The sequence below is a fragment of the Panicum virgatum genome, chromosome 5K (assembly GCF_016808335.1).
Source record: "Panicum virgatum strain AP13 chromosome 5K, P.virgatum_v5, whole genome shotgun sequence".
Classification (NCBI taxonomy): Eukaryota; Viridiplantae; Streptophyta; class Magnoliopsida; order Poales; family Poaceae; genus Panicum; species Panicum virgatum.
Genome location: NC_053140.1, coordinates 51,355,809 through 51,372,678, shown reverse-complemented (window position 1 = coordinate 51,372,678; position 16,870 = coordinate 51,355,809). Strand labels below are relative to the sequence as shown.

General features: G+C 43.2%; 1 protein-coding gene across 3 annotated transcripts; it reads right to left on the bottom strand.

Moving 5' to 3' along the window:
• Positions 1 to 2,542: 2,542 nt before the first annotated feature.
• Positions 2,543 to 16,296, bottom strand: LOC120708337 (subtilisin-like protease SBT3.7). 3 transcript variants are annotated; one of them, XM_039993548.1, is made up of 9 exons: positions 14,939 to 16,296; positions 14,731 to 14,822; positions 14,464 to 14,561; positions 13,566 to 14,347; positions 13,413 to 13,483; positions 13,047 to 13,301; positions 12,813 to 12,930; positions 3,541 to 3,712; positions 2,543 to 3,273 (listed from the first exon to the last, which is right to left on the bottom strand). In XM_039993548.1, the coding sequence occupies exons 1-9, from the start codon at positions 15,032 to 15,034 to the stop codon at positions 2,729 to 2,731; spliced, it is 2,229 nt and encodes a 742-aa protein (XP_039849482.1). In that variant the 5' UTR covers positions 15,035 to 16,296; the 3' UTR covers positions 2,543 to 2,728. The 3 variants fall into 3 exon arrangements, with proteins under 3 accessions (XP_039849482.1, XP_039849481.1, XP_039849480.1); XM_039993547.1 differs by lacking the exon at positions 3,541 to 3,712 and adding an exon at positions 12,553 to 12,724 and having other exon boundaries at positions 2,671 to 3,273; positions 14,939 to 16,272; XM_039993546.1 differs by lacking the exons at positions 2,543 to 3,273; positions 3,541 to 3,712 and adding exons at positions 11,510 to 12,343; positions 12,553 to 12,724 and having other exon boundaries at positions 14,939 to 16,228.
• Positions 16,297 to 16,870: the final 574 nt, after the last annotated feature.

The window sequence follows — 16,870 nt, the reverse complement described above, 5'->3', positions numbered from 1 at the left end:
TATATATTTAATCGAATTATTTGTTTCCAAATTGGTATTCTTATCTCTTTCATAATACATGAACACATGGTCACACATATCGTGGGTAGCATTTCCATATAAACAATAAATTAATAATATTAATAATGATATAAATAGTAATATATAATTTTATATTGATTCACTTCAATATTTAGATTTAGGGGCTACTTTTACTTTTAATAATGATATAATTGAATAGTTTATATGCAAATTTAGGGGGTTATTTTAGGTGGGTAATTTACATGAAGATTAGGGGGTTACTTAAGGTTTTTTATAATGGCACATGTGAGTAATTTTGATACATATTTTGGGGGTTACTAATCTATTTTCATAATGCAGAGGTGGGTAATTTTGATACATGTTTTGGAATTACTTTAATCTATTTTTATAATGACAGAGATGGGTAATTTATTAGGAGAGATATCAAATCTAATGAATATTATGATTAGAGTTGTCGGATTGATGGCCGGATATTTTTTATTTTTGTGAGAATATCTAGGATTTCTCTATTTTTTAAAAGTGTCTACCTAGGATCCTAGATGGCTTTACGTAGAAGCTTAAAAGGAGCCTCCAATTAATATAGTAAGATGATTATATCGCCTACTCACATTGCTAGTTCTCCATTCGCCCTTCGCACTATCAAGCAAGGTGACCTCCTCCCACTTCGCTCTTCCCTTCTAGATTGAAGTCCATGCTTCCATCCTTGTAATGAAGCTCGATCTGGTGGTGATGGAGAAAATGGTGAGATAATTGTCCCAGGCTTGATCGAACTCGAGGATGATTGGACTATGTTGGGGATTTCTTTTTCGCTATGATCGAACTCCAGCCACCGAGAAGGCAGCGATTTCCTCACTGCTCACGAGAGCCAAGGCAGCTGCCTCCTTCGACAAGGGCAAGGAGATCCCGCTCTTGCCTCAAATCGATCTCCGGAGATCCCCTCATGCTCCCCCACCACTTCCCCTTTGCCGACAAGCTCTACCCTCACCAAAATTTCACCTCCACACCGCCGCAGCCATACCTGGGGACTATATTGTAGAATGCATAAGAGAGCCAAATAGCACATGTACTCGATTTCAAGCTACATTTGAGATATCAATGACATTTAGCTCATTTCTCAACTTGCAAAACCGATTTTCATCAAAGGCTTAGTGAATATATCCGCTAACTGATCTTCGGTGCCAATTCCTCAAGTTTTTTCTAGAGTGTTTAGTGTAAAATTCAGGGACCTCATTTGAATTTTACATTCTTAAGATTTACCTAGTCTGTTGGAGAGTACCACAAACTAGAGAGACAATCTTAGCTAAATGAATAGCTACTCCCTCCATTCCAAAATACAAGTTATTATAAAAACTTTAGGATAGATTAACAATAAGGTAAAATGACCATGTTTGCCCCTATTTATTACCCATATTTGGTAGTAACTAGTTTTTACATATATATGCATTTTCTAAATAGGGTAAAGTGACTTGTTTTTTGGGACAAATTTTGAATTCTAAAGTGACTTATTTTTTTGGGACGGTGGGAGTAAATAAGAATTTAGCTAGTTTTATTTACCTAGACTCTTGGAGATGCTCTAACCATGCATTGGTCAAATTATTTTTCTCCAAACTTCCTTGGTAGTGGAAAGCCACCACTAGCGGCCCCACCTACCACCTCCAACGGACAACGGGGATTGCTGTTGTGGAGGAGGAGGTTGTCCCTCATCACACCAAATAGGAGGGACGGAGTAGCTACTAGATCCATACCTCCTACATGAAGGGGACTAATCCAGGCAAAACCTCCATCCTCCATCCTCCAGAGAGGCTCCCCTGTCGTTGGCAACTCCAGAGAGAAGGTACATAATGGGATAGCTCATCCTGCTTTGATAGGTGAAGAAGGCAGCAAGAAGTTTGAGCAGCGATGACGCTAAGCAACCCAGAAGCAAGAGGGGGCAGCGAAGCTGCATGCCCTGCAGCCCTAACACCCATCTGTCCAACTTATTCCATCTTGATCCTAAAACTAATCTTCGTGAAGAAAAGGGGAGGGCCATCTCTGCCTCTCTCACCGGCGAGGCTGCCGGAGTAGGGGCAGGAAGCGGGAGACTTGTGCTACACTAAGGAACTAGGAGGAAGAAGTAAAATTCACCTTTTTTCCCCTCTCGAGTTGTGTCTACTTAGTCTCATTTCACCAGGCTCAAATTTCTAGCAATCATGATCCAAAGTACCTCAACAGTATAAAATCATGAAACAAGGAGTCTTAGAAATCCTTAGTCAATGAGATTTGAGGGAGAAATGAAAGATGTACACCATAATTTTATTGTGATTGATCATGAATACTTGACGTTTTCATTGCGATCCGGTTAAACTTCTAAAAACTTTGATTGACAATACTTTTAGAATTTTTAGTTCAGGAACATATAAAACCCATATGCATGTGTAGACATGTCATCTTAAAAGTATTTTTGTAATCTCATACTTATTTCTATGTGTAGTGTTCAAAATATTATTGTAAGCGATGGGAATGGAAGTGATCGCAACAACAACTTCTGTATCGATCATCTCTGAATATAAATACACATGCATAGCTGAAGAAGTCAGCAACTAACACAGCTATCCTAGCTACAAATAAGGAGAGCCACGAAACATGTACATTGATCGCTAACGATTATGATATCCTTAAAAAAGTACAAGAACAGTATGATGTCGCCTGCATATTTAAATATTTAATCCTATGCCACATCCGCAAAGGAATCATGAATTGTGATCCGGGCTGCTACCGGAATTCGTACTATTTTTTCACTATTGTACCAAGTAATGCTACCAAATGTGTAATCCCCTTGTAACCTCCACATAGGTGATATCTTGACCTGAAATGTATGAACTTTGTTTGCACCATTGAATACAAGAACAGACGGCTCAACTTCGATCTTGACTCTAGCCGGGCTCTCTATTGCAGCGTGGTAGACTGCATTGACTTCGCCAACATTTGTGACCGTTCTTGATACGCTGACTGGATACCTCAGGTTTGGAATCGAGATGGATGGAAGGTTCAGGAAATACCTAGGTACAGATGTTTCATTGCAGCTTGTAGAAGTTTTGGTGACAGTGCAACCAAAGAAGTGATTATAATCATTCGGATCTATGTCATAAATCAAGCCAGGATCAGCTCCTCTGTTAGGGTTGATGTGCCCACCTCCATAGTCAAATGGATCGGCGATCTTTCTAGGCAATCCTTCCGCTAGTATCGGCATTCCATGTTCATCAGTTACAGATGCTTCGCCGTGCAAAAAGAAACAGAGGTAAGACACTAGACACATGTAACATTGACAATTCAATTAGATGCTTCGCCGTGCAAAAATAAACAGAGGTAAGACACTAGACACATGTCACACTGACTAGTCAATTAGCTATGATTTCCAAATTATAACACTGCATAGTCAAATAGTCATAAGTACGAATTCCCTATCTAGCTAATATGAAAAGGCAATGCACCTGCCAAGAATTGCCCTTAAAACTCTTCAAAAGTGGTTGGTCTAATTACCTGTGGTGATGATGGCGGATTTCAGTGCAGCAGGAGACCAATTTGGATGCAGAGCTTTCATCAGCGCGATGATGCCAGTTACGTGAGGGGCAGCCATTGATGTCCCTGACATAATTTGATAGGAGTCTCCCACTGCTGCTGAGATGCCGGCTCCAGGTGCCGCTATGTCAGGCTGTCGAGGAAACAAGAGCGGAGTGAGATGGCAGGCCGTGGCTTACTAGTGCGCTGTGTCTAGCATTACATTGAACTCTAGGTACCTTAATGATATCATCGTGAGACTACAAATGATAAACTTGCAAACATGTTAGTCTCAAAATCACAAATCATAGAGTGAACTCTCCCTAAATATGTGCATTTAGTATTTGAATCACCAAGCAAAAGTATGCACAAAGTTTTTGACAGCAATGGAAAGTTCACCCTATAGTTTGTGTTCATGGTACATAAATGAAACACATACCTCATGAAGCCCATGTACTATGAAGGATAATCTTGTGTAGCTTTATACACACTTATCAAACCATGTAGGTTGCTCATGGGTTAGATTCATGACACAAGCAACTCACCATATATAGCACTAGGAGATGCAATACATGCAAACAACCTAGCAAAAGCAATGGAGCTACGTGATGCTTGAATTGAATTCTAGCTACCATTTTCTTTTGGGGGACTTGGGCAACAAATGTTCAAGTTGTGAGCTTAGCTTCATTGGCTTGAATATTCACTTCAACTTGTGAGCTAGGCCTCCAAATCCCCCGAAGCCATTCTTAGGCTTCAAGTATCCTTTGGAACCCACACCATTTGAGGCACCTTCATATTGGTGATGATATCCTTGGGCACCCAAATAGAGTGGTTCCAACTCCTTTCTTTCTTCCCAACCTTGTGAGCAACTACCTTGCCATTTGTCTTCTTTTTTATCACATAGGAGGTGCTATTACTTTTGTTCCTCTGGTTGGGCTTGGTGTAGATGAGAGAACTCTTGATTGTGAGCTTCTTCTTTTTCTTTTCATCCTGAAGCTTTTTCCTTGGTTGAGGTCACTTGTTGGACTTGTGGCCTCCTTTGTGGCACTTGGAGCAAGTCACGATGGACCCCTTCTAAAACTTCTTCAACATGTCTTCACGGTTATCTTGAGAAGGTTGAACACTGCTCTCTATGCCTTTGCCCTTCAATCGATACAAGTCCTTCATGAGTCTTTCCACTTCTTGCTTGAGCCCATCATTCTCCTTGGCAATGAGGTCATCACATGATTCTACAACAACATTCTCAATGCATTTCACATTGTAAGGGTTAGAGCAAGATTCATCAATTAAATCAATGCAAGAAGTTGAAGCATCTACCCTAGAGATAGGAATTGCACAAGGGATAGTTTGCTTCATTTCCAAAGAGTCATTTGTATCATTAATGCTCTCAAATTTTAATTTAAGCTCTTCATGCTCCTTGCTAAGAAATTTGAATTTGCACATCAAATCTTCAAAATTTGTAGCAAGAGAAGCATTTAGATCTTTGAGAGCACTAAGGTTTTTGATTTCCTTCGATTGCTTCTTAATGACTTTTTGGTGCTCATGAACAAGGTCAAGAAGTTCATCAATTAAAGGAGAGTCGGAGTCATCATCACTCACATCGCTATCCATACCTTTGGCCATGAAGCAAGTGTTGGATGATGATCCCATGCGGGTGATGAGTTGCTTGTTTGATTCATCACTTGAGCTTGTGCTTGATTCTTCACCACCACTTACCCATTCACCAAAAGTGGTAAATGATTCATGCTTGGGTTTCTTCTCCTTCTTTTTCTTGTTCTTCTTGAACTTCTTATCAACCTTCATGAGTTGATGGTGAGGCACATCTTTGAGGAAGACCATATACCCCATTGAGTTGATTTCCTTCAAGCATTTGTTCATCTTCTTCACTTGTTTGTAGAGGTTGGGGTTCATTGGCTCTTTTTCATCATTTGAGGAGCTTCTTGCATCCTCTTCTTCCTCATCACTTGAACTACCTTTGATGGCCATCTCCTTCAACTTTTTGAGTTGTTTGCATACAAGTGCACTATGCATTGGTGAAGAGGATGGCGTCTTTATCTTGATGTCATTGCGTAGCTCATGGGCGATCACCTTATTGAGAACTTGATTTGGTGTCATAGTGTTGAGCTCTTTCTCATATAGAATTGTGGTCACCAAATCATAGTCCGGCCTTCGGAGTGAATGAAGGATCTTGCGAATGAGTTTCGTATCTTCAATTTGCTTCACACCTAGGGAATTAATCTCATTCACAAGAGTATTCAATCGTGAGTACATAGATTCGGCATTTTCATCATCAAATTGTTTAAAGCTATTAAGCTTATCAATAAGAACATGATATCTTTCATTGGCAACATCCTTCGTGCCTTCATGGTTCTCAATGATAGTCTTCCATATCTCTTTAGCATTTTCACAAGAATAAACATGATTGAACACATTATCATTAAGAGAAGACAAAATTATGCATTTTGCGGTAACATCATGTTGATTCTCTTATTGACCATTATTTTTTATGCCTTCACTCACAACTCTCCAAATGTTTAAACTTGTCGTTTGGAGATGGGCTTGCATTAAAACCTTCCATCGTTGGAAGCCCGTGCCGTCGAACCGTGGAGCGGGTCTAAAAGGATCCATCCTTTTCCCCTAAGAGCTAACTCACTAGGCGGTGAAGCCTACCGATCTAATGAGCCGGTAAACACAAATTCCGATCTAATGAGCCGGTAAACACAAATTTGCCAATAAAATTGGCTTTCTTTGTGAGAGAAATGAGTCCCGGCTCTGATACCAATTAAAGTAGATCGGGTGCTCTAACCTAAGAGGGGGAGAGGGTGAATTAGGCAACTTAAAACCTTAACATATGGCTCCAACTAGTTTGCACAAAATTTAAACTAAATCAAGCTATCTAAATGTGCAACTACGGTTCATCTTAGTGTGAAACCCTCGTCCCAAAAGAGTTTTGCAACCTATAGCCAAACCTAGCAAGATACTATACTAAAAAAGTAAATGCACACAAGTTGCAATATGAAATGCGGAAGCTTAACGAGGAGGGATGAGAGGAAGCAAACTCTTGACACGAGGATTTATCCCGTGGTTCGGATTGCCACAAAGGCGCACCTACATCCACATTGTTGAAGCACTCAAGAAGAGTATTGCTTCCCGGCAATTAAGTCTTTTTCATGAACACAATCACGGTCACTTTGATCTCGATATCCACTAAGGGAGATTGCCCACGAAGGAGGGGTCTCCGTCCCACGCACAATGTTATCGACGCCGCTCCACATCAAGCCGGAGGGTCGTTGACGTGCCGGCGAGCCACCAATGCTCCAAGGGGCCGGCGCACTGTAATACAAGAGTGGTTCACTCTAGAACCAATGCACAAGGCTGCAACACCTTACTCTCTCACTCACTTAGGAGCTAACCTGGCACTAACACTTATAAAGCTTGTGTTAAGGACTAAGGATTTGATCTCTATGCTCTTGGGTGGCTTGGAGGTGTTCTTGGATGCGTGTGTGATGTCTTGGGACTCCAGCAAGCTTCAAATGGCCGGGGGAACACATATATATAGGCCTCCAACTTGAACTAGCCATTTAGAGCCGTTGGGCACATTTCTGCGTAGGCATCGGAACTTCCGGTGCTAGGGCATCAGTTTTTCCGGTCACTAATAGCTTGAACTAGCCGTTGGGCCTTCTGCAGCTGAAAAATGGTACCATCGAAATATCCGGTGGTAGCATCGGAACTTTTGGTGCTAAAGGAACTTTCTGAGGTAAAAAACATGCTCTCTGGACAATAGTACAGGCATTGCACCGATGCCCTTTTTTGTAGCATCGGAATTTCCGGTGCTTATAAAAATCAGCTTCAAGGTGCTTCGTATTTTGGCCATAACTTTTTACTCCGAACTCCGATTTGGATGATCTTGTACTCTTTGGAAAGCTTGTGAAATTCTCTACAAAATTCTGCTAAAGTCCATCTCATTTGACCAAATTTTGAGTATCGGAATAATCGGCCGGTGCCACATAGAAATCAGCTTCTCCGTATTTTGACCATAACTTTTTACTCCGAAGTCCGATTTCGATGATCTTGTACTCTTTGGAAAGCTTGTGAAATTTTCTACAAGATTCTGCTAAATTCCATATCATTTGAATAAGTTTTGAGTGTCAGTTAAACTGATGATTGTCGGAAGGTCCGGTGCAAGGTCATAAGAAGAACCGGTGCTACTGGTTTTTGCATAACTCATCCAATTCAGTATTTTTTTGAGTTCTTTCTTCATGTTTTGTTTTGCTTACCCTTTTTAATACATTTTTGGGACCTAGAAAGATCCACTTAACAAACTTGTTAGTTCCATTGATTGCGTTGTCATACGATCACCAAAATCACTCGAAATGACATAAATGGTGTCATGTTCGTTACAGATCAGGATTCTGGAAGTGAAGATATACCTGCCCGCTTTGATGTATTGTGTGATTTTTTTACCAGTGCAATGTCCACAAGGACACACGGCATGCCTACAAATTCTTGCAGAATATCAGTCGTATATTGAACGAAAATAAGACCAGAGCCCCCTCCATTTCGGACGTTTTGAAACGTTTGTCCGAGTACTGCAAATGGTCCATACTCCGTTGGTGAATTTGTTGTGGCACAAAGAACAATTTTCCCTTTCAAATCAGTACTGTTTAGAGTATCCGCCGTGATTCTGGCCACACAAAGGCAAAAAAATTCAATTGCAGGCCTGCTTCTGAATTTTTTATGGCACATTTACGGAAAATCAACTAAAAGTAATGGTTTTACATACAGGCCTCCGTACTCAAGACTTCTGAAAATGCTCCTGGATGAGTTCTTCCCTTGGTAGTAGAGAGATTGTCCCTGCGAAACGAATAGAATTTGGTCAAGCCAAGAAACCATTGCAGGTTTGTGGCTCTTCAGAGCTTGTTGTTCGTATCCCATACCACAATCTGTTGCTTGTTTCCCAGCGTGATCACGGTCAGAAATGACCGATCGATTTTGCTCGTCGCGATGGTGATGACCCACGGGGCGTTGTTCCCAACGGTCTGCGGTCGTGGCCCGTCTTTCCCGCCCGAGTACACGACGATGATCCCCTTCTGAACCGCGTGTAGGGCGCCGAACGAGTACTCCGTGAAACCACCGATTGACAGTGAGAGCACGTCCACTCCGTCGTGTATCGCATCATCCAGCGCCGCGAGCAGTACGGCGGCGGTGCCAAAAGTTCCGCCTCCGGCGGTCTTCCAGAGGGCTTTATAGACGGCAATGCAAGCGTGGGGCGCGCCGCCTCTCGCGATGCCCGCGACGAGGCCATGGAAGCTGGCCCCCGCCATGACAGAGCCTGCTGCGGTGGAGGCCGTGTGCGTGCCGTGGCCGTGTGCATCCCGGGGTGAGAGGTACTCGTTCTTCTTGATGTCCTCCTCGTCCAGTCCGCCACTGTACAACCGTGCCCCAATGATCTTGCGGCTGCAGTTGTTCTGGTCCCAGGCCTGACCCACTTCGCACTTGCCTCTCCACCGAGACGGCACAGGCCCGTAGCCTTCATCGCTGAAGCTTCTCGACTCCGGCCAGATACCTGAATCAACAACTCTGATGATTATGTCCTCTCCATATCTGCCTTTATTGAGTAGGTCATTGGGCATTTGGTAGTTCAGGTCCAGGAAGTCCCAGCTTCGAGTGGTCGCCGCCCTGAGCCTTCTGCTGGGTTGAACACTGATGACATCCGGGAAGTCTGCAGAGAACAAAGGCAGAAAAGGTTCACTGATTTTGCGTCATCTTCGTCGGATGGTGAAGTTGGACCTGAAACGGGAGGATTGCATGTCTTTCTCCTCGTCCTTTGATTAAAGCGCCTACTCGCATTGCTCGCTCTCCGTAACTCCAAGAATGGTGGTTTCCTCACGCGCCGTTCTTCCTTCCATCCTGGTGATGAAGCTCGATCTAGTGGTGGTGGAGAAAGCGGTGATATGGTTGTCCCTGGCTCGATCGAACTCTGGGATGATTGGACTACTTAGGGATTTCTTTTTGGCTATGCATCGTATTTGATTTGAATTTTGGGCTTATCGCTCAAGCCGTGGAGATTGACTATTTCCACTATTGCAGCAGCCCCTGTCGACACCTCCATGCTTCCGTGTGGTCATTCATGTCCATATCTTAATTATTAACCTCTATCTTCAAATACTCACTTCTTGCTCCACCTTTCATAAAAATATAAAACAAGTGGATGTGATCATTTCATACTTGACATTTCACATTTTCTAAAACATACTTTCCTTTTTTGCCCCTCCTAAAATACCATCAGAAGGTTCAGAAAACATTTGAACATTTGGTCAATTCCTTTTGCTCCATACTTCCTTGGCAGTGGAAAGCCACCACTAGCGGCCCCACCTACCACCTCCAACAGATGATGGGGATTGTTGCTTTTGAGGAGGCGGTTTCTCCCTCATCACGGTGAATAGAAGGGACGGAGGAGTAGCCATATCCATGCTCCTAAGAGCATCTCCAACAGTTCCCCATCCCTACTTGCTATCCTTGTTTTTTTGGCAAATCAAGAAAATTCAGGCTCCAATAGTTTGGCATCTAACTTGGCATTTTTAGCAAGTTGCCAAATTCCTCCGTCCCAGCGCGCATTTATCCGCGCGCGTATCCGCGTTGCCATCGCGACTCCCGTCGACGCCGTGAAACCTTCCCCGCGCGCGCAGCTTCTCCCCCGCCCGCTCCCCAGCCCGCGCAGCTTCTCCCGCGCCCGCGAAACCTTTGCCGTGCGCGCGCAGCTTCTCCCCCGCGTGGATATAGAGTACTTCGAGGACGCAGCTTCTGTCTCCCTTGCAGTTACACTTGCCCTAATCAAGATGTGTCGTGTCAATGAGATCCTTGGTTCAAAAAAAAAAACACAGCAACTGATCTAGAAAAGACAGAGGAGAAAAAAAAACAAAGCAAACGACGCGTGACGGCTGGACCCACAGTTTTGTGATTTGCCAAGTGAAATATGGGAAGCTGTTGGAGATGGCTTATTATTTCACTTGCCATAACTTTTGCCAAGTTGCCAAACATCAAGATTTGCCAAGTGAAATATGAGGAGCTCTTGGAGATGCTCTAAATGATCAAAGGGGATGAATCCAGGAAACCTACATCCTATAGAGAGTCTCCCCTGCCGTTGGCAACTGTATCTATAGGGAAAGAGAGAAGGTATTGAATGGCACAGCTCGTCCTGCTTCGACAGGTGAAGACATCGGCAAGAAGTTTGATGAGCGATGACGCTAAGCAACCTAGATGCAAGAGGCGGCGACGACCTTGCATGCTCGAGCACCAATATGTGCAACTTATTCCATCTTAATCCTAAAACTAATCTACGAGATGTGAAGGGGGGAATGCCATCTCTGCCCCTCTCACCGGCGAGGCTGGCAGAGTAGGGAAAGGATGGGGGAGACCTGGGCTACACTAAGAAACTAGGAGGAAGAAGCAAAATTCACCTTTTTTTACACCTGTCGAGTTATACCTACTTTATCTCATTTCACTAGGATAAAATTACCCCCACTCATGATACAAAGTACCTCAACAATTTAAAATTAGAGAAATCTTGAAACAAGGAATCTTAGAAATCCTTAGTCATTGAGATCTAAGGGAGAAGTAAAAGATGTACACCATATTTTTATTGTCTTAATACTTGACGCTTTGATTGAGATCTGGTTAAACTTCTAAAACTTTGATTGTCAATACATATTAAATTTTAGTCTGAGAACAGAAAACCCACATGTTGTGTAGACATGTCATCTTAAAAGTATTTTTGTAATCTCATACTTGTTAGATGCTATAACTATATTCAAATAAGAAAAAAAATCCAAAGTCAACTTGAAGACCATAGAAAGCCAATGCTGCCAAGTATTTATCTATAACTGATCCAATTCAAAAGTTGAAAGTATAGCTGAATAACAAATACAAGTACAGTATAAATGAAAAGCACTTGTAGGGGAACAACTGTGTTTTGACATATATATTACTTATTAGGACTGCATAGCACACATAACTTTATTCAAATTTAGCATGCACAATAATGATGGCTGTTTGTCTGATTCCAACAAGAAGGAAAGTTATACAAGTAAAGTCATAATGGAACTTGGTATCTCTTATTTTTGTTCTAAGTGCAGTGCTCAAAATTCAAAATATATGATAGTTCCTTCAAAAAGTACAAGAACAGTATGATGTCTTCTCTTAAAAAAACAGTATGATGTCGCCTGCATATTTAACCCTAGTTATGCCACATCCGCAAAGAAATCATGAATTATGATCCGGGCTGCTATTGGAATTCGCACTGTCTTTTCACCATTGTACCAAGTAATGCTGCCAAATGTGTAATCCCCTTGTAACCTCCACAAAGGTGATATCTTGACCAGAAATGTATGAACTTTGTTTGCAGCATTGAATACAAGAACAGACGGCTCAACTTCGATCTTGACTCCAGCTGGGCTCTCTATTGCAACGTGGTAGACTGCATCAACCTCGCCCACATTTGTGACCGTTCTCGATACGCTGACTGGATACCTCAGGTTTGGAACCGAGATGGATGGCAGGTTCAGGAAGTACCCTGGTACATATGTTTCGTTGCAGCTTGCAGAAGTCTTCGTGACAGTGCAACTAAAGAAGTGGTTGTAATCATTCGGATCGATGTCATAAATCAAGCCAGGATCAGCTGCTCTGTTCGGGTTGATGTGCCCACCTCCATAGTCAAATGGGTCGGCGATCTTTCGAGGCAATCCTTCCGCCAGTATAGGCATGCCGTGTTCATCAGTTACAGATGCTTTGCCGTGCAAAAAGAAACAGAGGTAAGACACATGTAACACTGACTAGTTAATTAGCCATGATTTTAGAAATTTTTTAATCGGTCGGCATTACTGCCCGGCAAGCATTAAAAATAGTCATAAGTACAAATTCTCTGTCTAGCTAATAAAGACAATGCACCTTCAATTGCCCTCAAAACTCTTCAAGAGTTGTGGATGGTCTAATTACCTGTGGTGACGATGGCGGATTTTAGTGCAGCAGGAGACCAACTTGGATGCAGAGCTTTCAGCAGCGCGATGATGCCAGTAACGTGAGGGGTAGCCATTGATGTCCCCGACGCAAGCCTATAGGAGTCTCCCATTGCTGCTAAGATGTTGGCTCCAGGGGCAGCTATGTCAGGCTGTTGAGGAAGCAAGAGCGGAGTGAGATGGCAGGCCGTGGCTTATTACTAGCGCGCAGTATCTACCATTACATTCAACTCTAGGTACCTTAATGATATCAGCGTAGTCGGGTGATGGACCTCTCGACGAGAATGATGCCACTTTTGGTGCCAGGATGTCTTTACCTGTAATGCTTCGGGCTGGTTCAATCTTTGCCACAGGAGAGCTGCTTGAAACAACCATAAATTCATCCGAGAAAACGTTCAGCCCATTACACAGAGCATGATCGGGAGCTTGTAACGTGCAGTATAAGGCCTGATCAGGATTCTGGAAGTGATATACCTGCCCGCGTTGATGTATTTTCTGATTTTTTTACCAGTGTCAATGTCCACAAGGACACATGGCATGCTTACAAATTCTTCGAGAATATCAGTCGTATATTGAACAAAAATTAGACCAGAGCCCCCTCCTTCTCGGACGTTTTGAAACGCTTCTCTGAGTACTGCACGCGGTCCTTCCTCCGTTGGTGAATTTGGTGTTGCACAAAGCACAATTTTCCCTTTCACAACGGTACCGTTTAGATCATCCGCCGTGCATCTAACCACACAAGGCAGAAAAAAAAGTTTAATTGCGGGCCAGCTTCTGAATCTTTTCTGTCACATACTCACATTTGCAGAAAAATCAACTAAAATTAATAATTTTACATACTGGCCTCCATCTACAAGACTTCTGAAAATGCTCCTGGATGAGTTCTTCCCTTGGTAGTAGAGAGATTGTCCCTGCAAAATGAATAGAATTTGGTCAGGGCAAGAAACCATTCAGGTTTGTGGCTCTTCAGAGCTTGTTGTTTGTATCCCATACCACAATCTGTTGCTTGTTACCCAGCGTGATCACGGTCGGAAACGACCGATCGATTTTGCTCGCCGCGACGGTGATGACCCACGGAGACGTGTTCCCAAGAGTCTGCGGACTAGGCCCGTCGTTCCCGGCCGCGTACACGACAGTGATCCCCTTCTGAACCATGTGTAGGGCGCCGAACGAGTTCTCCACCAATTGGAGTGAGAGGGAGAGGATGTCCACTCCATCGTGTATCGCATCGTCCATCGCCGCGAGCAGTGCGGCGTCGTTGCCAGTAGTTCCGCCGCTGGCAGTCCGCCAGGCGATTTTATAGACGGCGATGCGAGCGTGGGGCGCGCCGCCTCGCGCGACGCCCGCGGCGAGGCCATGGAAGCTGGCACCCTCCACGACAGAGCCTGCTGCGGTGGAGGCCGTGTGCGTGCCGTGGCTGTGCGCGTCCCTGGGTGAGAGGTAGTCGGACTTCTTGAGCTCCTCCTCGTCCTTCCCGCCGGTGTAGAACCGTGCGCCGATGATCTTGCGGCTACAGTTGTTGCGGTCCCAGCCCTGACCGACTTGGCACTTTCCTCTCCACCGGGACGGCACGGGCCCGTACCCTTCATCGCTGAAGCTTCTCGACTCCGGCCAGATACCTGTATCAACAACTCCGATGATTACGTCCTCTCCATATCTGCCTTTGTTGAGCAGGTCATTGGGCATTTGGTAGTTCAGGTCGAGGAAGTCCCAGCTTCGAGTGGTCGCCACCTTGAGCCTTCTGCTGGGTTGGACACTGATGACATCCGGGAAGTCTGCAGAGAACAAAGGCACAAAGGCGTCACAGATGTTGCTAGCCGTGGCGACAAGAGAACTGAGGAGCACGTGACATGGTCCTCGTTGTTTGAGCAGGAAGGCTGAGAGGCCTGACCTGCAAGCTGCTTAGCTTGGTCTTCAGTAAGCATGGCTGCGAAGCCTGAGAAGCCATGCTTGTAGTTGTGAATCATGGAAGCCATAGAATCCTCCATGCTGAAAAATTAAGAGTGTACACACGAAAACACAATTAATCTCTTGTGTGGGCATGTGGCTAGCATTGCCACAGCCACTGATCAGTTTGCATATCATTCTTTTCTCAAAGTTAATCTTAAGAAAAATCAGTAAGTAACAAGCACGGCCTAACTGGAAAGAGGCTACGTACCTTCCAAGAACATTGCTGAGAAGATCATGGTGCGAAGCGATGACATCATCCGGGTGTCCATGTTTCACATCTCCTAGGTAGACGATATAAAGCTGCAAATGCCAGAGCAGAATAGGATTTAAATTACAGAAACATCTCTTACAGCTACTCATACCATCTCTCTCTGTATCTGGCTAGTGATGAAAGAAGTGCTAACAGGCATGCTTACCCTGCGAGATCCTCCATGTACTCCCAGAAACAGCATGCAAAAGCAAAGCAGTAGTGCCGAGGCCAGAGGGCCACGTGATGAAGAATTGAGTCCCATGTTTTCTGTGATGTTTGTTGTTGATGTGTGCCATTAGGGCAGTTATTTATACACATGTTTGAAGGTCGTGTATTGTCTTGGTCAAATTAGAAAGAGTCAAGAGAATTTTTAACACTTTGCTGATCCTTTCCACTTACTTTGCAACAAATAGATAGTTTTGTTTTATTGGAAAGACACGTTAATCCCGTGGTTCCATTTCATCCTTGAAAGTGATACACCAACAAATGAAGAAACAGTCCATAACCGAAGCATAGCCAGCGGTTTCGTTTCAAAAAAAGCATAGCCAGCGGTAATTCCCAACCTGAAAGGAACACAGGTTCAGATAAGAATGCAAGTTGGTTTCTAGGTCACATTGTTAATTACGCTAGTATGTCATTCTTAACCATTTATCCTCCCATGTTAATTATGTGGAATATCATACTAATTTATTTTATCATCTTTGTCGACCCAGTAACTCAAAATGATTAAAACTTGCTGCCTTAGGTTCAAACAATATGTACTACGTTCAGTGTTAAGATTAGATGCATGGTCGATTCACCAATTAATTCCTCTGACCGAACATATTCCCTCCATCGCATGAAGAGTGCAATTCTGAGTTTAAAAAATCGCACAAAGAGTGCAATCCTAGGAACAACTACCAGTCTTATTTTTTCAAATACATTTTTAGAATTTAATTATTTGCATGCTGTAATAGCAATTGAACATCTTCCATGCCTAAATTACCGTATAGTTATTTGAATGCAATATGTTCAGTTGCTGTAGCATGACCATTTGTCAATAACATTAATCTGTCCGAAACAACTAGATTTGCATTTTTCATGGAACGGAGGGAGTATGCCCCCATTGAAGTACCAAGATCCAAATGATAAAGGGTTGAGGAAACGCAGGTATTTCCGGTTCTTGCTCAACAAAGTGGCCTGGCTAGGAACTTTCAGCCGATGTTATCTCAAGAGCCGCCAGTCCTCTTGTCGCAACAGCTGGTCTGCTGTGTTTTGTCATGTGTGTGAGCGCGTGCCACAAGAGAATGTTTCAAGGAGTAGGTGTGGCCTGCATTTTTCCAACTTCATCTAAGCTGTTTTATCCTCGTAATTGAGGTTTGAGTTGGAAGATCGTATCAACCGATAGAAAGTAGAAAGTAGAAACACGCATTCACTACATAATAAGTCCTACAACTTGACGTACACCTCTGCAGCGTCACCTTTTTGTAAATACTTTTCTTGGGAAAGCCGATGCTTTGTTTTGCTCATTGCAACCAACAGATTTGAATAAGGATGGAAATTCATCATCCTATAGCATCATTTGCTGATGCATAATTACTTGGTAAAGATAGTGACAGCACCGGAGACTGACCGTTACATCAAATTAAAATTTGGGTCTTCATTTAGTCAAAGAAACGGAGCTAAAAAGTCCAATGCTATTTTTTCCGGATATGCAGACAAGAAAAATGAGAAAAGAGAAAATCGATGGACCACTCCATTTCACGAACAGCAAACACACCCTTCGGCTTGTTAGAAAAGTCAGGTGGCGGAGCAAACCCTGCAGTAGAAACATGCACGAGTTGCTTTTTGACCTTAAACCTTGATTACTTCCGTCCTCTGCAACTGGACGTATAGATATATCTGCAAAGTGCACTTTTTGACAGGATCGTTTCTTGCAAATGCCATGGCTTGATTTAGTCCTTCCAACTAATAGATTTGATTCAGTCATACGAAGATTCATATTAATTCTTACTTTCTAGAGGGCAATTGATCGGGATTAAGACGTTGAAGGTCTTATTCTTATTGTTTTTTAACGCATCTTATTGTTTTGTTCTTCTAATTTATTTTAGCTAAGTAA